The sequence below is a fragment of the Kwoniella shandongensis genome, chromosome 2, assembly GCF_008629635.2.
Source record: "Kwoniella shandongensis chromosome 2, complete sequence".
In the NCBI taxonomy this organism is placed as follows: Eukaryota; Fungi; Basidiomycota; class Tremellomycetes; order Tremellales; family Cryptococcaceae; genus Kwoniella; species Kwoniella shandongensis.
Window position 1 is genome coordinate 750,855 of NC_089288.1, and position 21,801 is coordinate 772,655.

General features: G+C 50.3%; 5 protein-coding genes across 5 annotated transcripts; 3 read left to right on the forward strand and 2 right to left on the reverse strand.

Moving 5' to 3' along the window:
• Positions 1–1,050: 1,050 nt before the first annotated feature.
• Positions 1,051–7,313, forward strand: CI109_100954 (uncharacterized protein; the record flags this gene model as incomplete). Its single annotated transcript, XM_065966870.1, has 26 exons — positions 1,051–1,124; positions 1,203–1,737; positions 1,796–2,233; positions 2,293–2,959; positions 3,010–3,093; positions 3,142–3,388; positions 3,437–3,537; positions 3,580–3,629; positions 3,682–3,693; positions 3,743–3,802; positions 3,852–4,091; positions 4,147–4,387; positions 4,512–4,606; positions 4,664–4,932; positions 4,984–5,323; positions 5,383–5,415; positions 5,471–5,563; positions 5,610–5,672; positions 5,732–5,823; positions 5,881–5,938; positions 6,044–6,068; positions 6,190–6,200; positions 6,250–6,300; positions 6,348–6,686; positions 6,751–7,020; positions 7,083–7,313. 26 exons carry the CDS (start codon positions 1,051–1,053, stop codon positions 7,311–7,313), a joined length of 4,719 nt encoding a protein of 1,572 aa, XP_065822942.1.
• A 1,727-nt stretch (positions 7,314–9,040) lies between these two features.
• On the forward strand, positions 9,041–9,931 carry CI109_100955 (uncharacterized protein; the record flags this gene model as incomplete). Its single annotated transcript, XM_032002608.1, has 5 exons — positions 9,041–9,079; positions 9,151–9,231; positions 9,299–9,393; positions 9,460–9,663; positions 9,775–9,931. The coding sequence occupies 5 exons, from the start codon at positions 9,041–9,043 to the stop codon at positions 9,929–9,931; spliced, it is 576 nt and encodes a 191-aa protein (XP_031862947.1).
• Positions 9,932–10,569: 638 nt separating this feature from the next.
• CI109_100956 (uncharacterized protein) lies at positions 10,570–12,624 on the reverse strand (the record flags this gene model as incomplete). Its single annotated transcript, XM_032002609.1, has 11 exons — positions 10,570–10,619; positions 10,687–10,825; positions 10,896–11,055; positions 11,121–11,543; positions 11,623–11,782; positions 11,852–11,888; positions 11,956–12,070; positions 12,137–12,210; positions 12,283–12,414; positions 12,472–12,504; positions 12,589–12,624. 11 exons carry the CDS (start codon positions 12,622–12,624, stop codon positions 10,570–10,572), a joined length of 1,359 nt encoding a protein of 452 aa, XP_031862948.1.
• Positions 12,625–14,217: 1,593 nt separating this feature from the next.
• Positions 14,218–14,933, forward strand: CI109_100957 (uncharacterized protein; the record flags this gene model as incomplete). Its single annotated transcript, XM_032002610.1, has 2 exons — positions 14,218–14,549; positions 14,612–14,933. The coding sequence occupies 2 exons, from the start codon at positions 14,218–14,220 to the stop codon at positions 14,931–14,933; spliced, it is 654 nt and encodes a 217-aa protein (XP_031862949.1).
• A 226-nt stretch (positions 14,934–15,159) lies between these two features.
• Positions 15,160–21,358, reverse strand: CI109_100958 (uncharacterized protein; the record flags this gene model as incomplete). Its single annotated transcript, XM_032002611.2, has 10 exons — positions 15,160–15,904; positions 15,954–16,452; positions 16,506–16,634; positions 16,693–17,182; positions 17,246–17,577; positions 17,638–19,194; positions 19,253–19,634; positions 19,691–20,037; positions 20,088–20,448; positions 20,498–21,358. 10 exons carry the CDS (start codon positions 21,356–21,358, stop codon positions 15,160–15,162), a joined length of 5,703 nt encoding a protein of 1,900 aa, XP_031862950.2.
• Positions 21,359–21,801: the final 443 nt, after the last annotated feature.

Sequence of the window (21,801 nt, forward strand, 5' to 3'; positions counted from 1 at the left end):
TTTGGCGTGTTAAGCAACTCGTGCCGTTGATCGAAGAGTAAGTGGTGAGTGACAAATGAGTAGTTGAGCACAGCAAGGGACAGTAAGGTCGAATCGAAGTATACAAGATGAGAGCACGGCTCTGGAACGCAAAAAAAGAACGTATCGAAGGTCAATCACCAAATAGAAAGAGCGAAAATCGAAGTGAGTATCAAAACGGATCAAAGTCGAAGGGGAGAAACATCGTCAACTTCAGCTGTGCACGACTGTCAGTGCATACATATGAGGAATGTCTCCTCGTCAATATTTGGTCAGTCGCTGCCAAAGTCACATGCCTGCCACGTTAGATTGGAATGTCAACCAGAAAGACGTGCAGGTCACGATTTCAGGCTTAAGCTGAAAAGTCAGTTCGTCCATACCTTTTCTTAAGACCTCGGAACCGGGCTGGTCTGGGTCCTGCTATCAAATCAATTCGATGCTATAGTTGGAGCGAAGTATTGCGTGACTGACTTGTCATAATACGCCTGTCCAATAGGCGCCGAATTGATTTATATGCGCCAATATGTAAGGCGATCATCATGTTTGGACTAGTAATCTGATCCTCCAGCTTGTGGAGCGGAGCAATGTAGCCAATGAAATGCTCTTCTTGCATTCGCGTTGAAGTGTCCACGCATGGGATCTACGCTGACAAAGCCACTGTAACTGGCGGTAAACCCCCCTTATGACGGGATCTCTGATTTCGGGCAATCGGATATGGATAAACGAGTTACAGTAGTTGTACGAGGTGGTATCATTTACTCACTGTCAAAGATAAGTATTTGGTGCCTGAAATGCATAAATTCATAATAATAACCCACGCGGTGCATGACAAGAGTTGATCAAAGTTGATTCACAGTTGACAATACCGGATCCGTGGGTGGGCTATGTGACTGTGTCCGAGTCATTTCAACATTCTATTGATAGTAACTCCTCTTTCCATCTTATATTCATTTCTTGACAGAGTCTCGCTTCCGACTGTATCACAAATACGAGCAGAATACCTAGAACACAGCGCCGGCATCTGCGCCCAACATGAATATCGACCAATCGGTCTTCGCGGCTGCTCCAGAACTCATCGAGATTGCAAGGGGCAGCAAAAAGAATACGTGAGTGATTTGCTGGTCTGCAAGTGCAGCAGGCGGTGTACAAAGCTGACCGAAGTCCTCCTCATACCAATCTTTCAGTCCCCCAGCATTCATCCTTCGACATACCCTTTACTTCCTTCCGCTCTTAGTCATCATCTCCATTGCCATCTTACTCCTATCATGGATCATCCCTCAACTATATAAAGGACTTCGAAAGCTCTTCACATCAAGACGGTATCAGCCTATCGCTCTTGCCGACGACGATGCAGAAGACGGGGATGGCTTCGAGACTCCTCCCACCCCCGTGGCTATGCCTTCCGGTGGATTCGTCTCGGATTTTAAAGCTCACATACGGTCGATGCGGGAATACGGAACGGTCCTCTTCGGTCTCGAAGTCTTTCGTACACTCTGTCTCGGTGCTCTCTTGGGTCTGAGCGTCTATGCGGCCATCCAAGCCGAATCGCCGCCCCCAAAGGAGTCTATCGGTCTTTTAGATACCGGTGTGGAGGATTATGCGAAACACTGGGGAAAGAAGCATGGGAAGAAGAAGCACCACAAGGGAAAGCATAGCAAGTCGACCTTGGACGACTACTCGAGTCTCGAGTGGGGAGAGTTTGGTGTTTGTGGTTTCTACGTGAGTTGCGATCAGCCGACTCAGCGTTACTCGACCAAGCCCTGCTGACCGAGAATAGATCTACACCCTTATCATTTCATTCCTTCTCCTCACCTTGCGGCCAGCGACCCCCCTCCGCCGACACCTCATCACCCACCTCGACACTCTCCTCTTCCTCGGCTTCAGTCTTTACGCCTACCGAGACCTGTGGCCTCTTTGTACATTCAACCTCGACCCAGCTGATATCAACAATGCTATCACATGGTCACGAGTCGCTCTTCTCTCGGTGGTCGCCGTGCTTGTTCCCCTGATCCGGCCAAGAACCTATGTCCCGGCTGATCCAGAGAACCCCACTCCAGAGAACGAAATCCATCCGGAGCAGACAGCACCTTGGTTGTTCTACGTCTTCTACGAGTTCGCGACCAGCTTGATCTGGAAAGCCTGGCAGACCACTGCTTTGCCTTACGAGGCTCTGCCACCATTGGCCGACTACGACCGAGCTCAACTCCTCTACAAGGTGAGTCTGCATTGCTCTTGAGCCCGTATCGAGATCTGATCCCTCTGTTTCTCTGTTAGCGACATATCGAGGAGCTCGATCCCATTCGCAGACGATCGAAAGGCCTGAAAGATCGCAACTTGTTCATCAGCTTGATGGTCGTGTTCAAACGAGAGGTGTTCATCGTTGTCACTCTCTGTGCTCTATCCGGTATTGCGGATGTGTCGGGTTCGGTCGCCATCAACCAACTCCTCAAATACCTCGAGACTGATGGCATAGGCCATCTGACTAAACCCTTCGTTTGGATTTCGTTGCTTTTCCTCGGACCGGTAGTAGGATCGCTTCTCATCCAATTCTACATCTTCACCACTACCAGAGCATTGGTCCGATGTGAAGCACTCTTAACTCAACTGCTGTTCGATCACGCTCTTCGTCTCCGAATGACGGACTCTGTCGATGATGATGACGAGAAGCCGGAGACTCAATCTGACGATATACCCGCTATCAACGTCGAAGAGGTGATTGATGCTCCGCCAGGCGGACCAACCGGAAACCTTGGCGATGTCATCCCCGACTCTGGCGATAGTACAGAAGTAGGAAGCTCAACGGGATCAAATCAGGATAAAAACCAACAATTCAGGAGCAGAAAAGCTGCAGCAGACGAGGAGGCGAAGAAGGCTAAAGGTCAAGGTCTTGCTGGAAAGATCAACGTCTTGATGGCTTCGGATATCGATGCGATTCTCGAAGGTGAGTGACAGATGAGATTTGGGTAGGACACAAGCTGACCTCTAATGCAGGTCGTGATCTCGCTCTTGTATTCGTCTACTCTCCTATTCAATTCGCTCTTTGCACATATTTGCTGTACAACATCCTCAGCTGGAGTGAGTAGTCACTTGAACTGCGAGAAGTTTGCGCTGACGACCTTCAAGGCGCCCTCGTTGGAATGGTCGTCATGATCATCACACTCCCGGCCCCTGGATTGATGACGAAATTGAGCGCCGACGTGCAACGTCAAAGGATGTCTGCGACCGATTCCCGTGTCGATACGATCACTGAAATGATTGGAGCCCTCCGTATCATTAAGATGTTCGGATGGGAGTCCCGAGTCAAAGAGAGAGTTGCCGCCAAACGAGAGGACGAGTTGAACCTTCTTTGGAAACGACGATTACTTGAGATGTAAGTGGCATAAAGTGGATGGTTCCTTCGATGCTGACCATACAACAGAGCATCGAACTTGCTGAATATCATTCTTCCCGTGCTGGTGATGATCGTTACATTTGCACTCTATACGCTCGTTCAGAAGCGTACATTGACCGCTGCAAAAGGTTTGTGACGAGGTCACCCTGCCAGGGCTGACGTATTCACAGTCTTTACTAGTATGACCGTGTTTGAATTGCTGAAGGGTCAGATTGGAATGGTGAGTCAACGAACTGCAGTGATCGGTTGATGCTGACATCGAGCTGTCACAGTGCTTCTACCTCGTGAGACGAACTACACCATCAAAAGCAGAGTTCATACTGACTAGAGCAGGCGAACGCGATCGTCACCGCTTGGGTATCCGTCGGACGTATTAACAAATTTTTGCTCAAAGTAAGTTGACTCCTTCGGTTCGCATTGGCAAATCTGATATGATTGTCAGAGCGAATTGATAGACGAGTTCGCGGAAGGTAAATTGGCTACCACCACTTCGCCAGAGCAACTTGAGGCTCAGCAAGAGGGTTTGATCCGGCTTCACGATGCTACCTTCAATTGGGGTACACCGTCCCAACAGGAGGGCGCTATCGACTACAAGCTGCAGATTCCGGACGTTACCTTTGTGAAAGGCAAGATCAACCTTATCTCTGGACCCACGGGTAGCGGAAAGAGCTCTTTCCTCAAGGTGAGTAACATCGAGGTTTGTTACTGTTGGAAGTTTCTCGCTGACGCTTCGACAGGCGCTTATTGGCGAGCTTCACTTTGAGCAAAAGCAAGGCGCTTTCTTCTACCTTCCTCGTGACGGCGGCGTCAGTTATGCTGCGCAGGAGAGCTGGTGCATGTCCGACTCCATCCGTGATAACATCCTCTTCGGCGAACCTTTCGAGGAAGAGCGATACAAGAAAGTTATTAGCGCCTGTGGACTTGAGCCGGACTTGAGGCTGTTCGACGATGGAGATCAGACGGAGGTCGGGGAGAAGGGTATCACGCTTAGTGGCGGACAGAAGGCCAGAATTACGCTTGCCAGGGCGGTCTACGTCAAGACCGACATCGTGCTTCTTGATGGTGAGTCTCGCGGCTACAGGAGCGATGCTGATCTCGTCAGATATCTTCTCTGCTTTGGACACGCTCACTTCGAGATGGATTATTGACAACTTGCTTGCGGGAGATTTGGTGAAGGACCGAACTGTTCTGCTTGTTGTAAGTGTATAACTCGCCTGCTTCGTTTGATGTGTTTGTACTGACACCCACCCACAGACGCATCACATTCACCTCGCAGCTCCTGTTGCCGACTTCCTTATCCTCCTTAATGAGAACGGAAGTATTCGAAGCGCAGGACCTATTGACGAAAACGTTTTGTCCAGCCGAGAGCTTGAAAAGATCGAAAACGAGGGCAAACAGGAGGCTAAGGAAGCAGAAGCAGAAGAGGCCAAGGCAGAGGAGAAGAAGCCCGTAGCCAAGCTCGTCCAAGCGGAAGAGAAGGCCGAGGGTCGAATCTCTCGACAGGCAATGATCTCGTATTTCAAGTGAGTAGGACTTAGCTGAACGCAAGATAATCCGCTTATTGCGACCAACAGAACTTTTGGCGGTCCCATCTTCTGGACCATCTACTTTGGTCTCCTTCTGAGCAGTCAGGCTATCACCGCGTTCCAGAACTACTGGCTTGGTCTTTGGGCAAGAGCGTACAACCAAGCAGAGGATCCTCGACAAGTCTCAGCCGTCTACTGGCTCGGCCTGTACGTCGCCTGGATCTTCATCGGTTTGATCACTCTCGGTATTTCGACCACTCTCTTCTATATTGGCGCCATCAAAGCATCGAGGGAACTCCACAAGCGTTTAGTGAACAGCGTATTTGGAGCGTATATGAGGTTCATGGACAGTACTCCTGTTGGACGAATTATTAGTCGATTCACCAAAGTAGGTCATACCAGGTCATACCTGATGCGTGTGGTGAGACCGGCTGACTCTCCGTGTAGGATATGAAAACTGTCGACTCGCAGTTCACAGAGGTGAGTTCGGTCAGGACGAAACAAACAATTCGACTGCTGATCCCGTTTCATGTAGACATTTGCCTCAGTCGCCCAAATCACTGTTGATCTCGTTCTCAAGCTGTTGGTAGTCGTAGCGCTTGTCCCATTCTTCTCCATTCCTGCCATTGTGAGTTTTTGCCTGAAATGGTGATCCAGTCACTGACGCAACACAGTTCATCGGTGTCCTTGGAGGTTTCATCGGGGAGTTGTACATTCACGGTCAGCTCAGTGTCAAGGTTGGTTTCTCGTGGCGTTTCCTCAGATTGGCACAGATTTGACTGACGATCTCCTGTAGAGAGAAATGTCCAACGCAAAGAGTCCATTGTACTCTCACTTCTCCGCGGCATTCAACGGTATTGTCTCAATCAGAGCCTACGGCGCACAACAGTGAGTCAGATCTGGGATGGCAATCGGTAGATTCTGATGAGTTGCGCGATCGTGTAGAAAGATACGAGTGGAGGCTCAAAGACGTGCCGATAAGTACACTAGGACTGCTACTGCTGTGAGTGTTCCGGGCTAGATGTGACGTACGAAGCTGACTCATTTTAACAGTTGTGAGCTGCTGCTGCCAAGTGCCCCATGGTGCCTTTCGCTAATGTCATTGCAGCTACAACCTGAACCGATGGGTCACCGTCCGAATCGATATGCTTGGTGGGCTGTTTGCTGCTGCGCTTGCTGCGTTCCTGGTTTACGGACCAAGAATGGATGCCTCCACTTCTGGTTTCGCTCTGTCTCAAGCTATCGTTTTCTCAGCGTACATCCTGGTGAGTGGAACGATCCGTGAATCAGTGTCGTTGCTAAATCGTCGCGCAGTGGTGGGTGAGGATGGTCAACGAGTTGGAAGTGGAAGGGAACTCTATCGAGGTGAGCATCTGTCTTAACGGATTGCAACGCAATCTGACAGCTTGCAGCGAATCAACGACTATCTTGTCATCGACCAAGAGCCTCAAGATGTGGAAAGCAAGAAGCCTCCAGCTGCTTGGCCCATGTCAGGCGCGATCGTTCTTGACAAACTATCCGCCAAGTATGCGCATGACGGACCCAAAGTCCTGAACGAACTTGAAGTGAACATCGCGAGCGGAGAAAAGGTCGGCATCGTCGGGAGGACCGGCAGTGGTAAATCGACTCTTGCCTTGGCCCTCCTGAGAATGATTCCTACTTCTGGTCGAGTCCTGATCGATGGTGTCAACACCGCCGACATCAACCTCCACGCGCTGAGATCGAACGTGACTATCATCCCACAGGATCCGGTGAGTCCCTCCGTTCCGGTTCGACGGTGTGATTAGAGTATTGCTGACCTAGCGTTGGCAACAGATCTTGCTGTCTGGAAGCCTTCGATTCAACCTCGATCCATTCGGCGAGCACGACGATGCGGAACTCAACGATGCGCTTCAATCGTCGGGTCTGGGTCAGACTCGTCAACCGCAGGGTGCATCAGGTGCCGCTACACCTTCTACACCTCAACGGTTGTCGCTTGATACGCAAATCTCGGCTGGAGGAGGTAACCTTTCTCAGGGTCAAAGACAACTTGTGGCTCTTGCCCGAGCGTTGGTGCGAGCGAGCAAGGTTTTGATTCTCGACGAGGTGAGTCAATTTGAACATCATCTGGTAACGGGCATTCACAATGCTCATACAACGTAATACAGGCAACTGCATCAGTCGACTTTGAGACCGACACTCTGATCCAGCAGTCTATCCGTTCCCTCCCTTCGTCCTGTACTGTCTTGACCGTAGCCCACCGTCTCTCGACAGTCATGGACTACGACAAGATCTTGGTGCTTGGAGCAGGAAAGGTGTTGGAGTATGATTCTCCCAACGCGTTGAAGAACAAAAAGGGGAGTTACTTCGCCAAACTTGTCCAAGCGATGGAGGGATAAGTCGCAAAGGAACGGGGGCACGTTTATCTCGCAAAGCAATCTTAGACAGCTTTTAGATCGGACCATTGACATGCATTCATGTCGTTTTGACGCTGGACGGAAATAGACATGCATGGTCTCCGGCGTTCGGCGGTGAATTCTGAGGTGCCTTGCCATCCTTCTCTAGCTTCTTTCCTCTCCTTGAGTCAACGTCACCCATCCGTTCAGGTCAGTTGACCTTTGACCAATTTTGAGATCTTGGAAATGAGTCACCGTTCCAGCCCTGTATCCTCGCAGTCATCCTCCTCACTGCCTTTCAATACGTGCTCGGTTGTGTTTTAGGCGCGAACGTACATCTTCATCTTAGCTTTGCTGTTATCTCTCTTAACAGTACCCATACGTGCGATGTGTGCATATAAACTAGGTCTAGCGTCGAATGCTTGACCTGCTTTTCGGGTTTTCGTGTTATGCGCTAAGGAAGTGGTAAGGTATCAAATTAATGAATGACGTACCGTAGTAAAGCTATCTCGTTTTCCTCCCCTGCTCCCTCCCACCTTCGACTTGCACTTTGGTGAATGAATAGGTTCAAAAGGGCCACGTACAGTGCTATCTGGTACCCGGGTTACTACGACGTTCTTACCTGATCGAGGGGGGTGATCGGTTAGGTTCCCCATTACAAAGTCTGCAGGGACTGATAGACTCAGAATAGGTTCCGCTAATCCCAGCTTAGGATTAGATTTGTATTTGAAACGTGCCTTGCTGAGCGGTTGTCCTTAGTATCCAGTGTCCAGTGAGGTGCTTGCTACTGCGACTCCCTCTCGCGCTCTCTTAGCCGTCCTCCTAGCTGGGCACTTCTGGAACGCTCTGTCTGATCCAATCCAATCCAAGCCCAATTCACTTTCTGCTTTCCTTCACCTATCGTCTAGCATAATCATCCACACACATCCATCTAACTTATACATACCCAAACTGCATACATACACAAGGACGACACGATAGCACGACTGTGAGAGGCGTGGCCCCGAACTCAAGATCCGAGAACCCAGAAATCTCGTTACTGGTAATTCCCAAGTACGGATTCAATACCCTGAACGACAGACTGTCATTCTCCACTTACCACTACTTACCACAACGTTATCATAACCGACATCCATTCAACGTATTCCAATCAACCTACCAATCCATCAGACAAGAGAGCACCCATACATACAACCTTCTTCTCTCATCCCTTTGCATCGCTCCACCGACGACACACATACCTCCCTACTCCTCGCTCTCTCACAACGCCGCGTCGAGCATAGGCAACCTTACGAACCGGAAAGAAAGATCTCGATATCCCAATCGTGACAGGTTGGAATAGATATACCGGGCAAGATGAATCCGCACAAGATGGTGAGTAGTGTGTGTTTCCGAGGAGTTGCGGAAAAGGGTCTCTTTGAGGTGATGCATGGAAGACGAGAGGGGCAAGCGAGCGCGTACCAACTTGCTTTTGCCTTCCACGTGGGAAGTACGGACCATATCAAAGGAGGAGGATCTGTTGGAGTGTTCCTTCTGGTATCCAACAAGATGGCGTTGGAGTACACCTCCTTTGTCCTGTCTGTATCCTTTCGTGGATGTGATCTAGTGACTCGCTCGGGGGAACACAACGCGATGGTGTCAAAGCGTTCTCGCTCCACCCCTCCCTATCTTTGCGCCTGTTTCTCTTCCTTCCGAGATATACTTCATACCGAACGAGAGCTGACCTCATCATGTCAACGCCCGTCCTGCAGAACAAGGTCGATATCTCGGTGTGTAGCACATTCATTCATCTTTCTCTTTGTTGTTCACATCACTGACGACAACCCCTTATGCCCATTAGCAAATGAGCGAGCAAGACCAGAAAGCGTTCAAGATGTACGGAAAGGTACCTGGCAAGAACCTCTTGACCAAGATGCAGAAGGTCCGTCAAGTCATGATGATCATAATGGTCTATCAACTAGCTGACTTTGCGCTGTTCGTGAAAACAGGACCGAAAGTACTTTGATTCAGGAGACTACATGATGTCCAAAGCGGGCGTACCTACCGCCCTACCATCCGGTACAGCTCATCCAACTCCCGAGGCGTACGTCCGCTTCCAGTCCACCGTTGTTGCTCTCTACACGTACTAACGACACTTGATTACTCGCAGTGTGCCTCACGCCTCTCCTCCCGCTGGTCAACCGGCAGGTATCCTATCCTCCTCACCCACCGGTAACGGGCTCGGCGGCGACCATTCACCAACCTCGGAAAAACCTTCTACGCCTGGAGTCGGCGTTGGAATCAGTCCCGCGGCGACTAGTGAGGCTATTGAAATGCCTGCGCATCATGGGCACCAACGAAGAGGTAGCGAGAGGTGCGTCTTGGACTTGATGCCCTTGGCACCCCTTTTACCCCATGCGTTTGATATGACCACCATCCAGTTGTGACGTGGCAACCAGGCTGACATTGTCATGACATCTCGTAGCAGCCAAAACCCCCGCATCTCTCCCCCTGGTACCCTTCGTGAAGGTGGCAACCCAAGCTCATACCCTATTCAACACCCTCACCCCGGGGGCTTCGGTTCATCCCCCGTCAAAGCCAGTAGTCTCGCAAAGAGGTTGGACGAGGAGCTGGAGTCGTGAACGGGCGATATCAGAAAGAGAGGGGGAGAAGACACAATGATGATCGAATATGATGAGACGCGCGACGACAAGCAGTGACGTAGTGGTGTGTGCTATCAATCTATTTGGGTCGGGGGTTGGTAGGGCGATCGATATGTCCTCACATCACACACGTTTGGCTTTCGGGAATTCCTACGACATATTGTTGATCGGCGGGGCGAAGAGGAGTGAAGAGGGGAAGGTTTGACAAGATTGGACGGGACAGGATAGGCGATTGGACTCGAGGAGACTGTACCCAAGGATGTGAGATAGGATGATTTGATTTAATTTTTCTTTTCCTCTTCATGTGTTCCAGAATCGAAATCAGAAAATGTACTTTTAGCATGCAATTTCTTCATATATTTCTATTCTACCCCGTTCTGACAATGTACGACGGTATTTACCCCATCGTATGACAGAATCGAGAGGGAATTCGACTACCACGAGGTATAATGGTATAGGTTACAGTATCAAACGAAATGTATATATCACTCTATCCGATTACGACTACGAGTGTTTTTGATGATGGAAAGGCGGGGCGGGATGAAAGCGAGGTTCGGACAAGGTTGAAAGGAGGTGTGATTGCGCGTCGTCTTGTCCGTCTGGGCTGGAAGAGTGGATTACCACCAGTCACCTTGGTCTCGCATAGCGTCGGCGACCTTGATGAAGCCTAGTTGGACGGAAGTATATGTCAGCGGGAATGCGCATAAGACCGAACGACGAAGCGGCTGACTCACCCGCAATGTTGGCACCGGCGACCAAAGAGGGGATAGCACCACCCTCGGCGTATTGCTTTCCAGTGTCCCAACATGTCTTGTAACAAGTGATCATGATGTCCTTGAGCTTGGCGTCAACCTCTTCAGGGGTCCACTTGAGCTGTAGACAAAGTACACTATCAGCTGCTGAACACCAATCGATTCTTCGTCTGTCCGTTTTCTTCACTCACTCGTTGAGAGTTTTGGGCCATCTCGAGACCGGAAACGGCGACACCACCACAGTTGGCAGCCTTACCGGGAGCGTAGAAACAGATACCGTTGGTGTCGTTGGCGGAAGTGACGGATTTTCGAGAGTTTTCGAAGATCTCAATGGCCTCGAGTGTACATCCCCTAAACGCAAAACAACACAATATCAGCAGCGATTCAACTAAGACCATTGGTGACGACCAACTCACATGTTGGAACCCTCGGCAACGTATCTGACACCGGCCTTGATAAGAGCCTTTGCCTCCTCGCCGTTGACCTCGTTCTGAGAAGCGGAAGGAAGGGCGACATCGGCCTTTGAGACCAAAGTCCAAGGTCGTTTTCCCTCGTACCACTTGAACTTGCTTCCGGCGTCAAAGGCGGTCAAACTCTGTCGAGCGAGTTTGATGTCGGCAATGTTGGCAATCTCAGAAGCGGTGAATCCTTCGTCGCCGGTAGCGATCAAAGCACCGTTGGAGTCGGAGAGGGAGAGGACGGTACCTCCCAATTCGAGGACCTTCAAAGCGGCGTATTGAGCGACGTTACCGGCACCAGAGATGAGGACTCGCTTTCCCTTCCAGTCGGTGTTGTCGAGGTCTCGAAGCATCTCGCTAACGTAGTAGACGAGACCGTAACTGCGAGTGACAAAATGCAAAGTCAGCCATCTGTCCAGGGTGAAGCCTTGTCTGACAACGGTAAAGACTCATCACTCACCCAGTGGCCTCGGGTCGGATGAAAGAACCACCCCAGTTGGCACCCTTTCCAGTGAGGATACCGGAGAACTCGTTCTTGTACTTCTTGTAGGCACCGAACATGAATCCGATCTCACGACCACCGGTACCGATATCACCAGCGGGAACGTCGGTGTCGGCGCCTACGTGATATAGCACGTTAGCAAATGTGGCATGTGGTCTGTGCGTTGATCGTCGATCAGGTTACTCACCGATGTGGCGGGAGAGCTCTTGCATGAATGCGTAGCACTACAATTCAGAAATCGCTCATCAGCATGCAATCTTCCGTGTGCATGGAAATAGCTATTGTGCTCACGAATTTTCGGATCTCTCCATCAGACTTGCCCTTGGGGTCAAAGTCGGAACCACCCTTACCACCACCCATCATAAGACCGGTAAGGGCGTTCTTGAAGACCTGCTCGAAACCGAGGCTATAACAGGGCAGGAGAGTTGGTAAGCTGAAACTTGACGCAGAACAAGCTCAGAAGTGTACTTACAACTTGAGAATGGAGAGGTTGACAGAGGGGTGAAGTCGGAGACCGCCCTTGTAAGGACCAAGAGCAGAGTTGAACTGAGCGATGCGGCGGAAGCGAGTCAGCAAAGCCTCTCGAACCGTCATAATTCGAAAAGCGTGGTAACTCACTTGCACTCGGTAACCCCTGTTGACAGCGATGGAGCCATCATCTCTCTCCCAGGTGACACGGAACTGGACGACTCGCTCAGGGATCTGAACAACCTCGAGAGCCTTTCGGTACTCTGGGTTTTTGGCAAGGAACTGTGGAGTGTAAGATCAGCACGATCCGATGGTACCGCTTAGGAAATGCACACTCACAGGCTCGAGAGTCTGGGTGATCTCGTCGACAGCCTAGGTAATAGCGGAGACGTTAGCTCAAGATCGTACGACCTCCGGTCCCATGACAACGATCCATGTCTTGCTTGTCGTACGTACCTGTTGGAATTCAGCTTCGATGGGAAGGTTGGACATTGTTTCTGTTATTTGTTTTGGGTGAAAAGGCTAAACAGGTAACTTTTATAAATCTATAGATGCAACTGACTGTGTGAGAAAGAAGAAGATGAAAAACATGGGGAATAGAATACATCGTAGTACATAATATATAGTCTCCCCCATACTACGATACGATACCATACCATACGCACCACAACACGGTTCGAACGCCGTGAGCCGGCATTCCACCCGTTTTCCATTGGATCTGTGACGATATCCATCTGCAGTGGTATTCTACTTGTATCACGATAATACCCGAACAATTGGCCTGATCTAGAGTGGATGTTAAGCCGACATGACATGATTGGTATTCCAGATATTTTCTCATTGACCAGTCAGAAATCGTATCGACTCAGGGATGACTGACCAAAGAAGCGAACTTTGACCAGAGATAAGGGATACAGAGCTGTGATTGGAGGAAAGTCCAATCCTGATAACCGGTCACATCGCATCTTCGGCCGGACACAACCGCTAAGCGCAAGTACGACACCTGAACCATTTTGGTTGACTATATAAATTTGCAAAAATCTTGGAGAACATGGCCCGATCGTCTAGTGGTTAGGACACTTGGTTTTGATCTGTTCTGATCAGAACCCGAGGATTCTCTTGGATTTAATCTCCAAGTAACCAGGGTTCGAATCCCTGTCGGACCTTCTCTTTTTGCTCCCATTCAGTCCATCAATTCTGGCATGTTGTGGACGGTTATGTTTTTGCTCATTTCGAGGTGCGATTTCATGCAAGTGCCACAATCGCCATATACGCGCGTGAGTATTGTGGGATTTGAAGCCGTCCACTGGCAAAGTGCCACTTCCGTTTCTGGTGATCGCGCCTGGTAGGATTGCACTGGGTTGCAAAGAGCATAATGCATGATGAACTGGCAGTCAGCCGGGCCCAAACTGACTGGAGCTGAACAGAAAGCGTCTACACAGTCCACCGTCCAACAAGTGTCACGGCTCGCATACAGGGTGGCATCCATCCGTATCAGTACGCTGAGTTAGACAAACTACTCGAGAAGCTCTAGCTTGAATTACTCCCCTTTAGATTTGTTGAAGCCAGTCCGACGAGAGCCTGAACCAAGGTTACCCGCAGTGAGCTCACTTCAGCCAGAATCATAGTCTGCCTTGGCACGAGACCATCGTGACAGTATGCGACAGTTATCATTCCCTTCACACCGATCGAGTGGCATCCCTCCTCAAAGCATCAGTCTGGCCCACATAGGAATAGCACTACCGCACACTTTGCTTATCTGATTGCCAAGAGCCAAGGGTGTCGGGCGAAGCTCCGCCAATAGAAGTGCATGATGTTGTCGGCCGATGGCAACACAGCTTGCCACATTGACACAAGTCCTAGCGCCAGCATTTGACACCGGAGACGTTAAATTGCCACATCATGACGTCGTAAGGCAGCTTATCAGACCTTCTACACGACTTGCTCGCGTGCTATTCGAGTATCGTCATGCTTTCGCTCGACAAGCAAATGTCTATTCATTCAACAATCTAAACCAAACTGATTCTGCTTCGATCATCCACACATAATCCCTCCTCACCAACTCTCGTATAGCTCTTCTACACAATGTGGCGAACTGGTCCTCGACAATTACAAAACAAAGACAAACCGACATCCAACACTCGTTGTCAAAAATGTCTCAAACTCGGACATCACACTTACCAATGTTCTGCTCCTCGACCCTACGTCCCTCGACCATCTAGGTCAAAATTGCTCGCTCAAGGTCTAGGAGGGAGGGATAAACCTTCTGTGGAGGTTCCGGAGGAATTTAAGATCTCCTCGAGTAGCGGTGGGAGGGGTATTGCGGATAAGATTTTGAAGGCGAAAGAGGAGGAGAGGAAGAAGGAACAGATGAAATTGGATAGTAAAGGCAAGGGGAAAAGTAGACGAAGAAGAGGGTGAGTACAAGTTCTTTCTCGACTTCGCTTTGAGTGGTATGCTGATTTGATGTACGGTACAGCTCCGACTCCGATTCCGATTCCGACACAGATTCTGATTCTGACTCCGATTCAGCTAGCTCAAGCTCGAGCTCCTCCCGCTCACCACCTCCTCGTCGACGACGTCGCGATTCCTCCTCATCCTCATCATCCTCTTCAACATCATCGCGTCGATCCGCCTCTCCTCCGCGTCGAAAACGACGTGGTTCTTCTGTCTCGTCCTCAGACGCGCCACGTAAACCACGTAAGAGGTCGTCTCCGTCTCTGTCTCGCTCGCCGAGCAGATCGCCATCAAGGAGTGTTTCCCCTCCACCGCGACGTAGACGGTCGACCGAGAGTCGATAGACCGATCACTGGGGCTCCGTCCGGAAGAGAACTTCCGTCAAAAGTTCAAAAGATGGAAGATTTAGCACTGAGGTAATTATGTGGAAGAGGTACGACAGACAACGCAGAGAGTAATGCTTGCATACTAGTCCAATCTATGCATTATGGTCAATACAACAACATATCCCTGATCCCAACTCCGTGTACCCTTCTAAGTATGCACTAGAGATCCTCATGAGTTCCACCTCTAACTGACTTCCAAGCTCTTCTCGTGATCTACTTCCAGTTCAACTTCCTCCTCCGCGCGCTTTTCCACCTTTCCTTCTTGCTGCGTTTCCTTGTCGTCACCAACCTCGATGTCCCCCACCGCTTCCTTTACTAACTCCGCCACTTCACCTGGTAGGGGCGGTAATACCTCGTCGTAGAACTTCCTCAATGCTTCTTTGTCTCCACAAAATTCTTCGATCTCCTTTCTTAACGCTCTCGCCTCTTCTACCCTATTCCCCACTCCTCGTCTCGTAGGAGCCGAAACGATCAGACGATTATCGGACCACAAGAACCCTTTTTCTCCTCCTAAACATTGAACGAGGGCTAATCCAGATTTGTGACAGAATTGAGAGTAGGTGAATTTCGACTTTCGATAACTGTATTCCACCTCGATATTGTCCGGATATCGATCCGCAGCTTCTACATCCAACACAAACCCAAACTTCTTGGTGAGTATACAGTATTCGAAATAGTTTTCCGCTTGACCCGTCCCGTGAGCGACAGCGACTAGACGTAGATGGAGATCAGGGATAACAGGCGGAGGAAGGGCGAGTCGGATAGGAATGGCGCAACGGTACGCGCATTTCAAAGACATGTCCGCGAGTTGTTCGACCGGTGTCTCCACGAATCGTAAACCATATCGTTCTGCCTGAGCAGAGAGCTTTTGTCGTAGCTCGTCGAGTAGGGCGGCAGTCACACCCAGCCAATTAAGCTCAAAGTGGAACCTACATATGGCGGTTAGCGGCTATCCAATATCATCAATACGACACTTACGCATTTCTCGCATTGTGTACCACATCTGCGTGCAGGATCGCCACTTCGGCTCTATCGCTCTTCCGACTTTGGTCTAAATCTAACACCCTGGTCTGACTCATCTTGATCTTCCTCTTCTTCTTCCCTTTACCTTCCTTTGGATCCTCGTATATCTTTGCTAGTAAAGCTTTCGCATCGTTAACAGCGACCGTCGGACCGTTCTGTCCGGCCAACGGATTGGTCGATGAAGAAGCTGTGTTGGAGGAGACGTTGGAGTTCGTGGACGAGGACGCCGTAAGCTGCCCGCTTGCCTCAGGTAAGGCAGATCCATCAGAAGAGGGGGTATGACTGTTACTGTTGTCGGTCGCAAGTGTTGCGACTCCATTGGATGCTGCTTTCGAGCCCGTACCAAACCAGGATTTGTTGTTTCGCTTGTTCGATTGCGCCTGATCGTACGGTTCTCGAAGTCGATAGTAGAGATGCCAATAGTCAAGGAAACCATGGGAGTTGGTGACATGTTCTATCAACGAGTCAGACATGTTTGCTTCAGTGTGAAGGCTCAAAGGCACTTACCAATCAGGCCTTTCTCGAGCAGCGATTTTGCCCATTGATCAGCCTTATCCCTACTCGTGACGTCCTCGAAAGTATTCTGTAACCATTCACAAAACTGTGCACCGGTGAACGATGAGACGTGTTGTCGAGCTGAGTGTAACGAATCAGTTCTGCCCCCGCTTGATAACCTTCAACAACGATCACTCACACTCCCACCATCTCGTTCTAATCACCAAACCATTCCGAGATTGACACATCATCTCGGCCACCGCAGCCAATGTCATACCTTCCAGAGTCTTCCCACCGCCTTCTGTTTTCTCCTTCCCATTGATCTGTCTCTCCAAATCCATCATCAACTCCTCATCTAGTACACAAGTGGAGGGATCAAAGGTAGTGGTCACAATCCGCAGAGGCGCTTGATGGTTGTTGTTAGTACCATTGCCATTTTGTGCTTGCGAGTCCGATGTTTTCAGAAGATATCGATTGAGCGTTTCGATTACCTTTTGCGCGCCAAGCCAGAGAAGATCAACGGATTCTAGGTGCTCGTTTTTCGGCATCATACCGGGGAAAGAGACCGGTTCTTTGCCCGATGGAATCAGAATAAATCTGGTTCTCCAATAGCGCAGAGGATCAAGCGTCCGCCGATCTCCGTTGATCAGGTGATCCAGATGATTATAATTGACTTTTGTAGTTACATCCTGCTCGCAGAAGGCAGGGGTTAGAATGAACCTTTCAAGCACAGAGCCGTGTTGACCACTCACAGGATAGCTGAATGTAGCCTTTGCTGGCTGATACCCTCTCATCCCAGCAGGCCAAACTAAGCATCGATACTTCACAGGCTCTGTCGAATGCGAGATCTTCCTGGTCATCCAATGCACAATGATCTCCTGCCTCGTTGGGTGGAACAGTAATCGGTGGATGTGATTAGCCCAGGAGAGCCAAATAGCTCCTTGACCATTCTTCAGCACTTCCGAAGCACCTCCAGATACGAGCTCGACGCCGATATCGGCATCCTTCTCGAGATGGATTGGCATTGGTCGAGCTTGCCCGGGATCAGTGAGCTCGTGAGGCAGGACAATGACTTGGAAGTTTTCTGCGAATATCTGTCAGTCAAAGTGATTGTGGGGTGAAGTAAGCAACCCGTCACACTTACGTGACAGTCTCTGTGACACCATCTCCCTCATCATTGCTAATGGCAGATTGCTCTCCGCTGCATCGTTTCGAATCAGGAAAGCCCCGTCCTCCAAATAACATTGCACGGTATATGTTCCCGTTGTATACAGCTCATCGATTTGCTTCTGTGTCGGCAAGAAGTCCGTCGTAAGGGGAAGACAGGCAGTTGCGACCAGACTCGGCCACTGGACTATATGCTGTTGCGTCTGCTTCGGTATGACGAAACGCCATCGTCTGCCTCCAGCATCCCGTATCCTGTCAATGGTCTCTGCTGAAGGCTTGCAAGGGTTGACGGTAAAATGACGGGAAGACTGCATCATCGCGTTGTTACGATTTCGCCAGGATAAGTCTTCATTTGATCGTGACTGAGGGTGAGTCTTCGAATTATTACGGAAGGATCGAGATATCGGATCTTCCTCAGTATGTTGTTGTACAGGTTTACGTCGAGATGTTTGAGCTGTAGCAATGGGTAGCGGTTGTGTTACTTGGGCATGAGTCTTGTCCTTGGAGGGTGAAGGCGTGCTTGGAGTGACGATCGCTTCGAGATTCGGCACCTTCATGGGGAGTTTGCCCATTGTTGGTGCGGGCGAACTCGATCGCTTGCCCAGGATAGTGGATACATCGGTTCGCGCAGCGGTCTCTATCGCTGGAGTAGCGAAACTTGGCTGAGATCGAGTTGCAAGAGATCCGAATAACCAGCTCGCACCGAAACGACTCGCAAATGAGCTTTTGCTGGTTTGATTTTTCAGCTTCTTCGCTGGTGTCAACCTGGGCGTAGATGCGCCCGAATCTGGGTCAAGTGACATGGTCGACGCATGTGAGGGCGATGCAGCCCGGGCAAGAGTTCGCGGCGATCCGATACCATTGCCAGGTAGAGGCGAGACGTCGCCTAGATGCGGTGATGCAGTTCGGGGAGGAGGCACAGGGGAGATATCATGGCTCTCAAGGAAAGACGTGGAGTCGCGGGTCGTAGGGATGAGCTGAGTCGGCTGGTATCTCTTATCAGGCGATAGGACATGCGCTCCCCTGTTCAAGCTTAGCGACGACGGTGCGGGCGACGCCCCTCGGACAGACGTTTTGACACCAAGTTGGTTTGGGTGATTCAGTTCCACCGTTGCCTGGATAGGAGAGAGCCTTCTTCCTGTCGCAATACTCCTTGGTCCAGAAGACGAGTTCGATCTCTCTTCTTTGACCCTTTCTGCCAAGAGCCTGGCAGACTGGTAACTCGCGGGGATACTCGCAGGCGCAGAATCCGGATGCTCTGAGCTGGTCTTGATAACTGGATCGACTTTCCCTCCGAATATATTCTGATCGAAGTTGTCTCGAATCGTCTTCCTATCTTCAACCGACAACGGTCGGCGAGGCATAGGTGTGTCGTCTACCTCAATGAACGGCACAATGACTGTCGTCAAGTTGTGATCGAGTATACCGAGCATTTGGATCTCGTACATCTTGCATCGGGCGACGAAACGGTCCTCTCGGAACGGCTTGTCGTGTGTTACAGCGTAGAATGAACAGCTCACCCATGACGGCAGAGCTATAGGCACGATGAGTCAGCACACAAGAGGGGCAACAAGGCGAAGCGTTGGACTCACAATAGCAGTCGGCTAGCTCAGTATCCTTGATGTGCGATAGATGCGCGTCAAAGTACAACAAGTCCGGAGTGACAGGCTTCTCTTTCGAAGACAATGGGTTGCCTTCATTCATCGGCCCCTTTGGTCGATGAGAAACGTAACTGAACAATGGAACGCTGTGAAGAGGCATCTTCGTAAGACAAACAAAGTCAACAGTCATCCCGTGATCCACCATGCGTTCCGTCGTCAGTCTAAGAAGGTTTTTGTCAACTGCAAAGTGTCCTGTCCCTGGGGTGACGATACTGATCGATAACCCGGTGCGAGACAAATCGCGGTCGACATAGTGTTCGTCAAAAGGGTTGAGAGCGAGGTTCACCGCCTCGAGAGCGTTCCCTTCGTATGCCTTTACAAATTTCAGCGAGGGACGACACGATCAAAGGGATGGAACGGTCTACTCACGAAACTCCACCTGCCCACAATTTTCACCTCTTCGCCATCTTCGCCTTTCCCGCTCAGTTGTCCGAGATGGTAATCCAAGAGTATCTCTTGCTCGCTCTTCTCGAGCTGTTTCTTGATCTCTGGCAAAGCCTGAGCCCAATCGTTCCTTCTCTCCAAATCGATGGCAACCTTGAAGAAATCCTTGCACCATCGTCCAGAGAAATCCTGCATCAACACCTCGGTCAGGTCGTGTTTGCGAAGGTACTCTACTTCCTCATCATCGTAATATATCCGGGCAAAGAAGATGATCGTGACAACGTGGGAGGTTCCTTTGTCCGCCCAACGAGCAAATAGCTCAGGTAGATAGCCTGTGCATCGGTCAGCATTGAGCCTGTCTAAAATGTAGTAAGTAACGCACCATGCACGACCTTTTCGATGTATCTCTCTCCGTCCTCGTCAAACTCCCAGGTCTCCTGACACAGCTGTATGAAGATATACACTTGCGCGCTCTTACTCCTGAAGATCGTTTTGGTCTTCGGTGTTGCTATACCAGAGGCATACTTTCTGTTCTTATCCTCTTTTCCATTCCTTCCCCTCTCACTCCGCACGATGTAGTTAACTTCCGCCTTAACAGCACCTCCCGCAAGGGAGACCTTCTCGCCAACGTGCAAGGTCATACCTTCGAGGGACATACCGAGACGCCACATATCGGCTCGACCAAGATATTGCGAGAAATAAAACTCCACAAAGTCGGTATGCGCATATTCTGGGTCTTGCATCTGCTATCAACTATTAGCAGAATTTCTGTCACTCGAACGTTTCACTCACCTTTCTCACTTCAACTTCCAGCCTGTGCTGAAAGCCAAATGCTGTTGCAACCGAATCTGGCACCTGGATTTGATGTGGGTTTGCGCTCGGTACGTCTTCTCCCAGCTTGAACACATATCCATCCCTCCCCTTCCCCGGCTTGATATCTCGGAGAGCAGGACTTCTATGCGATTTCTTCTTCGAGGCTCCGTCGAGATACTGGACACGGTCGCTCTGGTGACTCCCTCTACGAAGATGAGTCTGTCGGATCTCGAGGTACTCTCCAGGTCTGGCGTCCCAGGGAAGAGCCGCATAATTGACGATGACTTGTGACGAGGCTGCGGTTGACGAGGTCGAGGCGGAAGGAAGCGGAGACGGTTGAGATGGGGCGTGATTATGATTGGGCTTGTAAGTGTACAAGAGCAAAGCCACGCTTTCTCTATTGAGACCGGAAAAGTCCAATATGCCGCCATTGCTATTTCCATTGCTAGCATCGATGCTCCCTCGTGTCGGTACAGCAGGCGCTGACGGCATGGTGGTCATGACATTTTTAGGTGGACTGGGCCATGATGAAACTCGATTGTGACCCGTCACAGCAGTCTGCAGCTTTGGTCTCCGGACACTCCCGCCACTAAGATTTGAGAGCGCTTCGGCTGCCGCTGATGGTGCTGTATTAGTCGTTATACGGAAGGAAGAAGCGGATACGTCGATGGACGGCGGTCCAGGCTGATTGCTGCCTGGTGGCAGAGGACCTGTACCAATGATTGTGGACGACCGCGTGCGAGATTGAATGGGCCGGGGTGACGAGTCGCGTGCTGAGAGATGCGATGCATTAGGTTCATCCAAAAGTGCATGGTAGGGTTTAAGAAGGAAGTGCTTCATGATACTTACTTGGTGCCATCTTCGCTCAATACGGCTCAGGTCGAGTCAGGTCGAGTCAGGTCGAGCCGCCGCGAAATCGTCCTATTGTTGTCGAGTCCGAGGAGCTATAACGATGCGTAACAAAGACGCTCTGCACACAGCTTCAGAGCCTCAGTCAGTTGATTGTTGTGACATGCCAAGTAGCACGGATAGGAGTAGCGATCAGTTCAGACCAAGGAATTCAACTGTTGTATAGTAACGTTGTCCTATCTATCTGTATCCGACTTGTCAACAGAGCGATGCGAGTGGAGGAGTTTAAATGGGGTGAACGATTAGACTGACAGGACCAAAGGGGATGGACGATAGCCGAGGGGAGCACGTTGTCGTATGCCCAGCAGGACATGAAATGAAACTGTAACTATACATCTCTCTTTCTCTTCTGAACTCCTATATCGCTCGAGGGT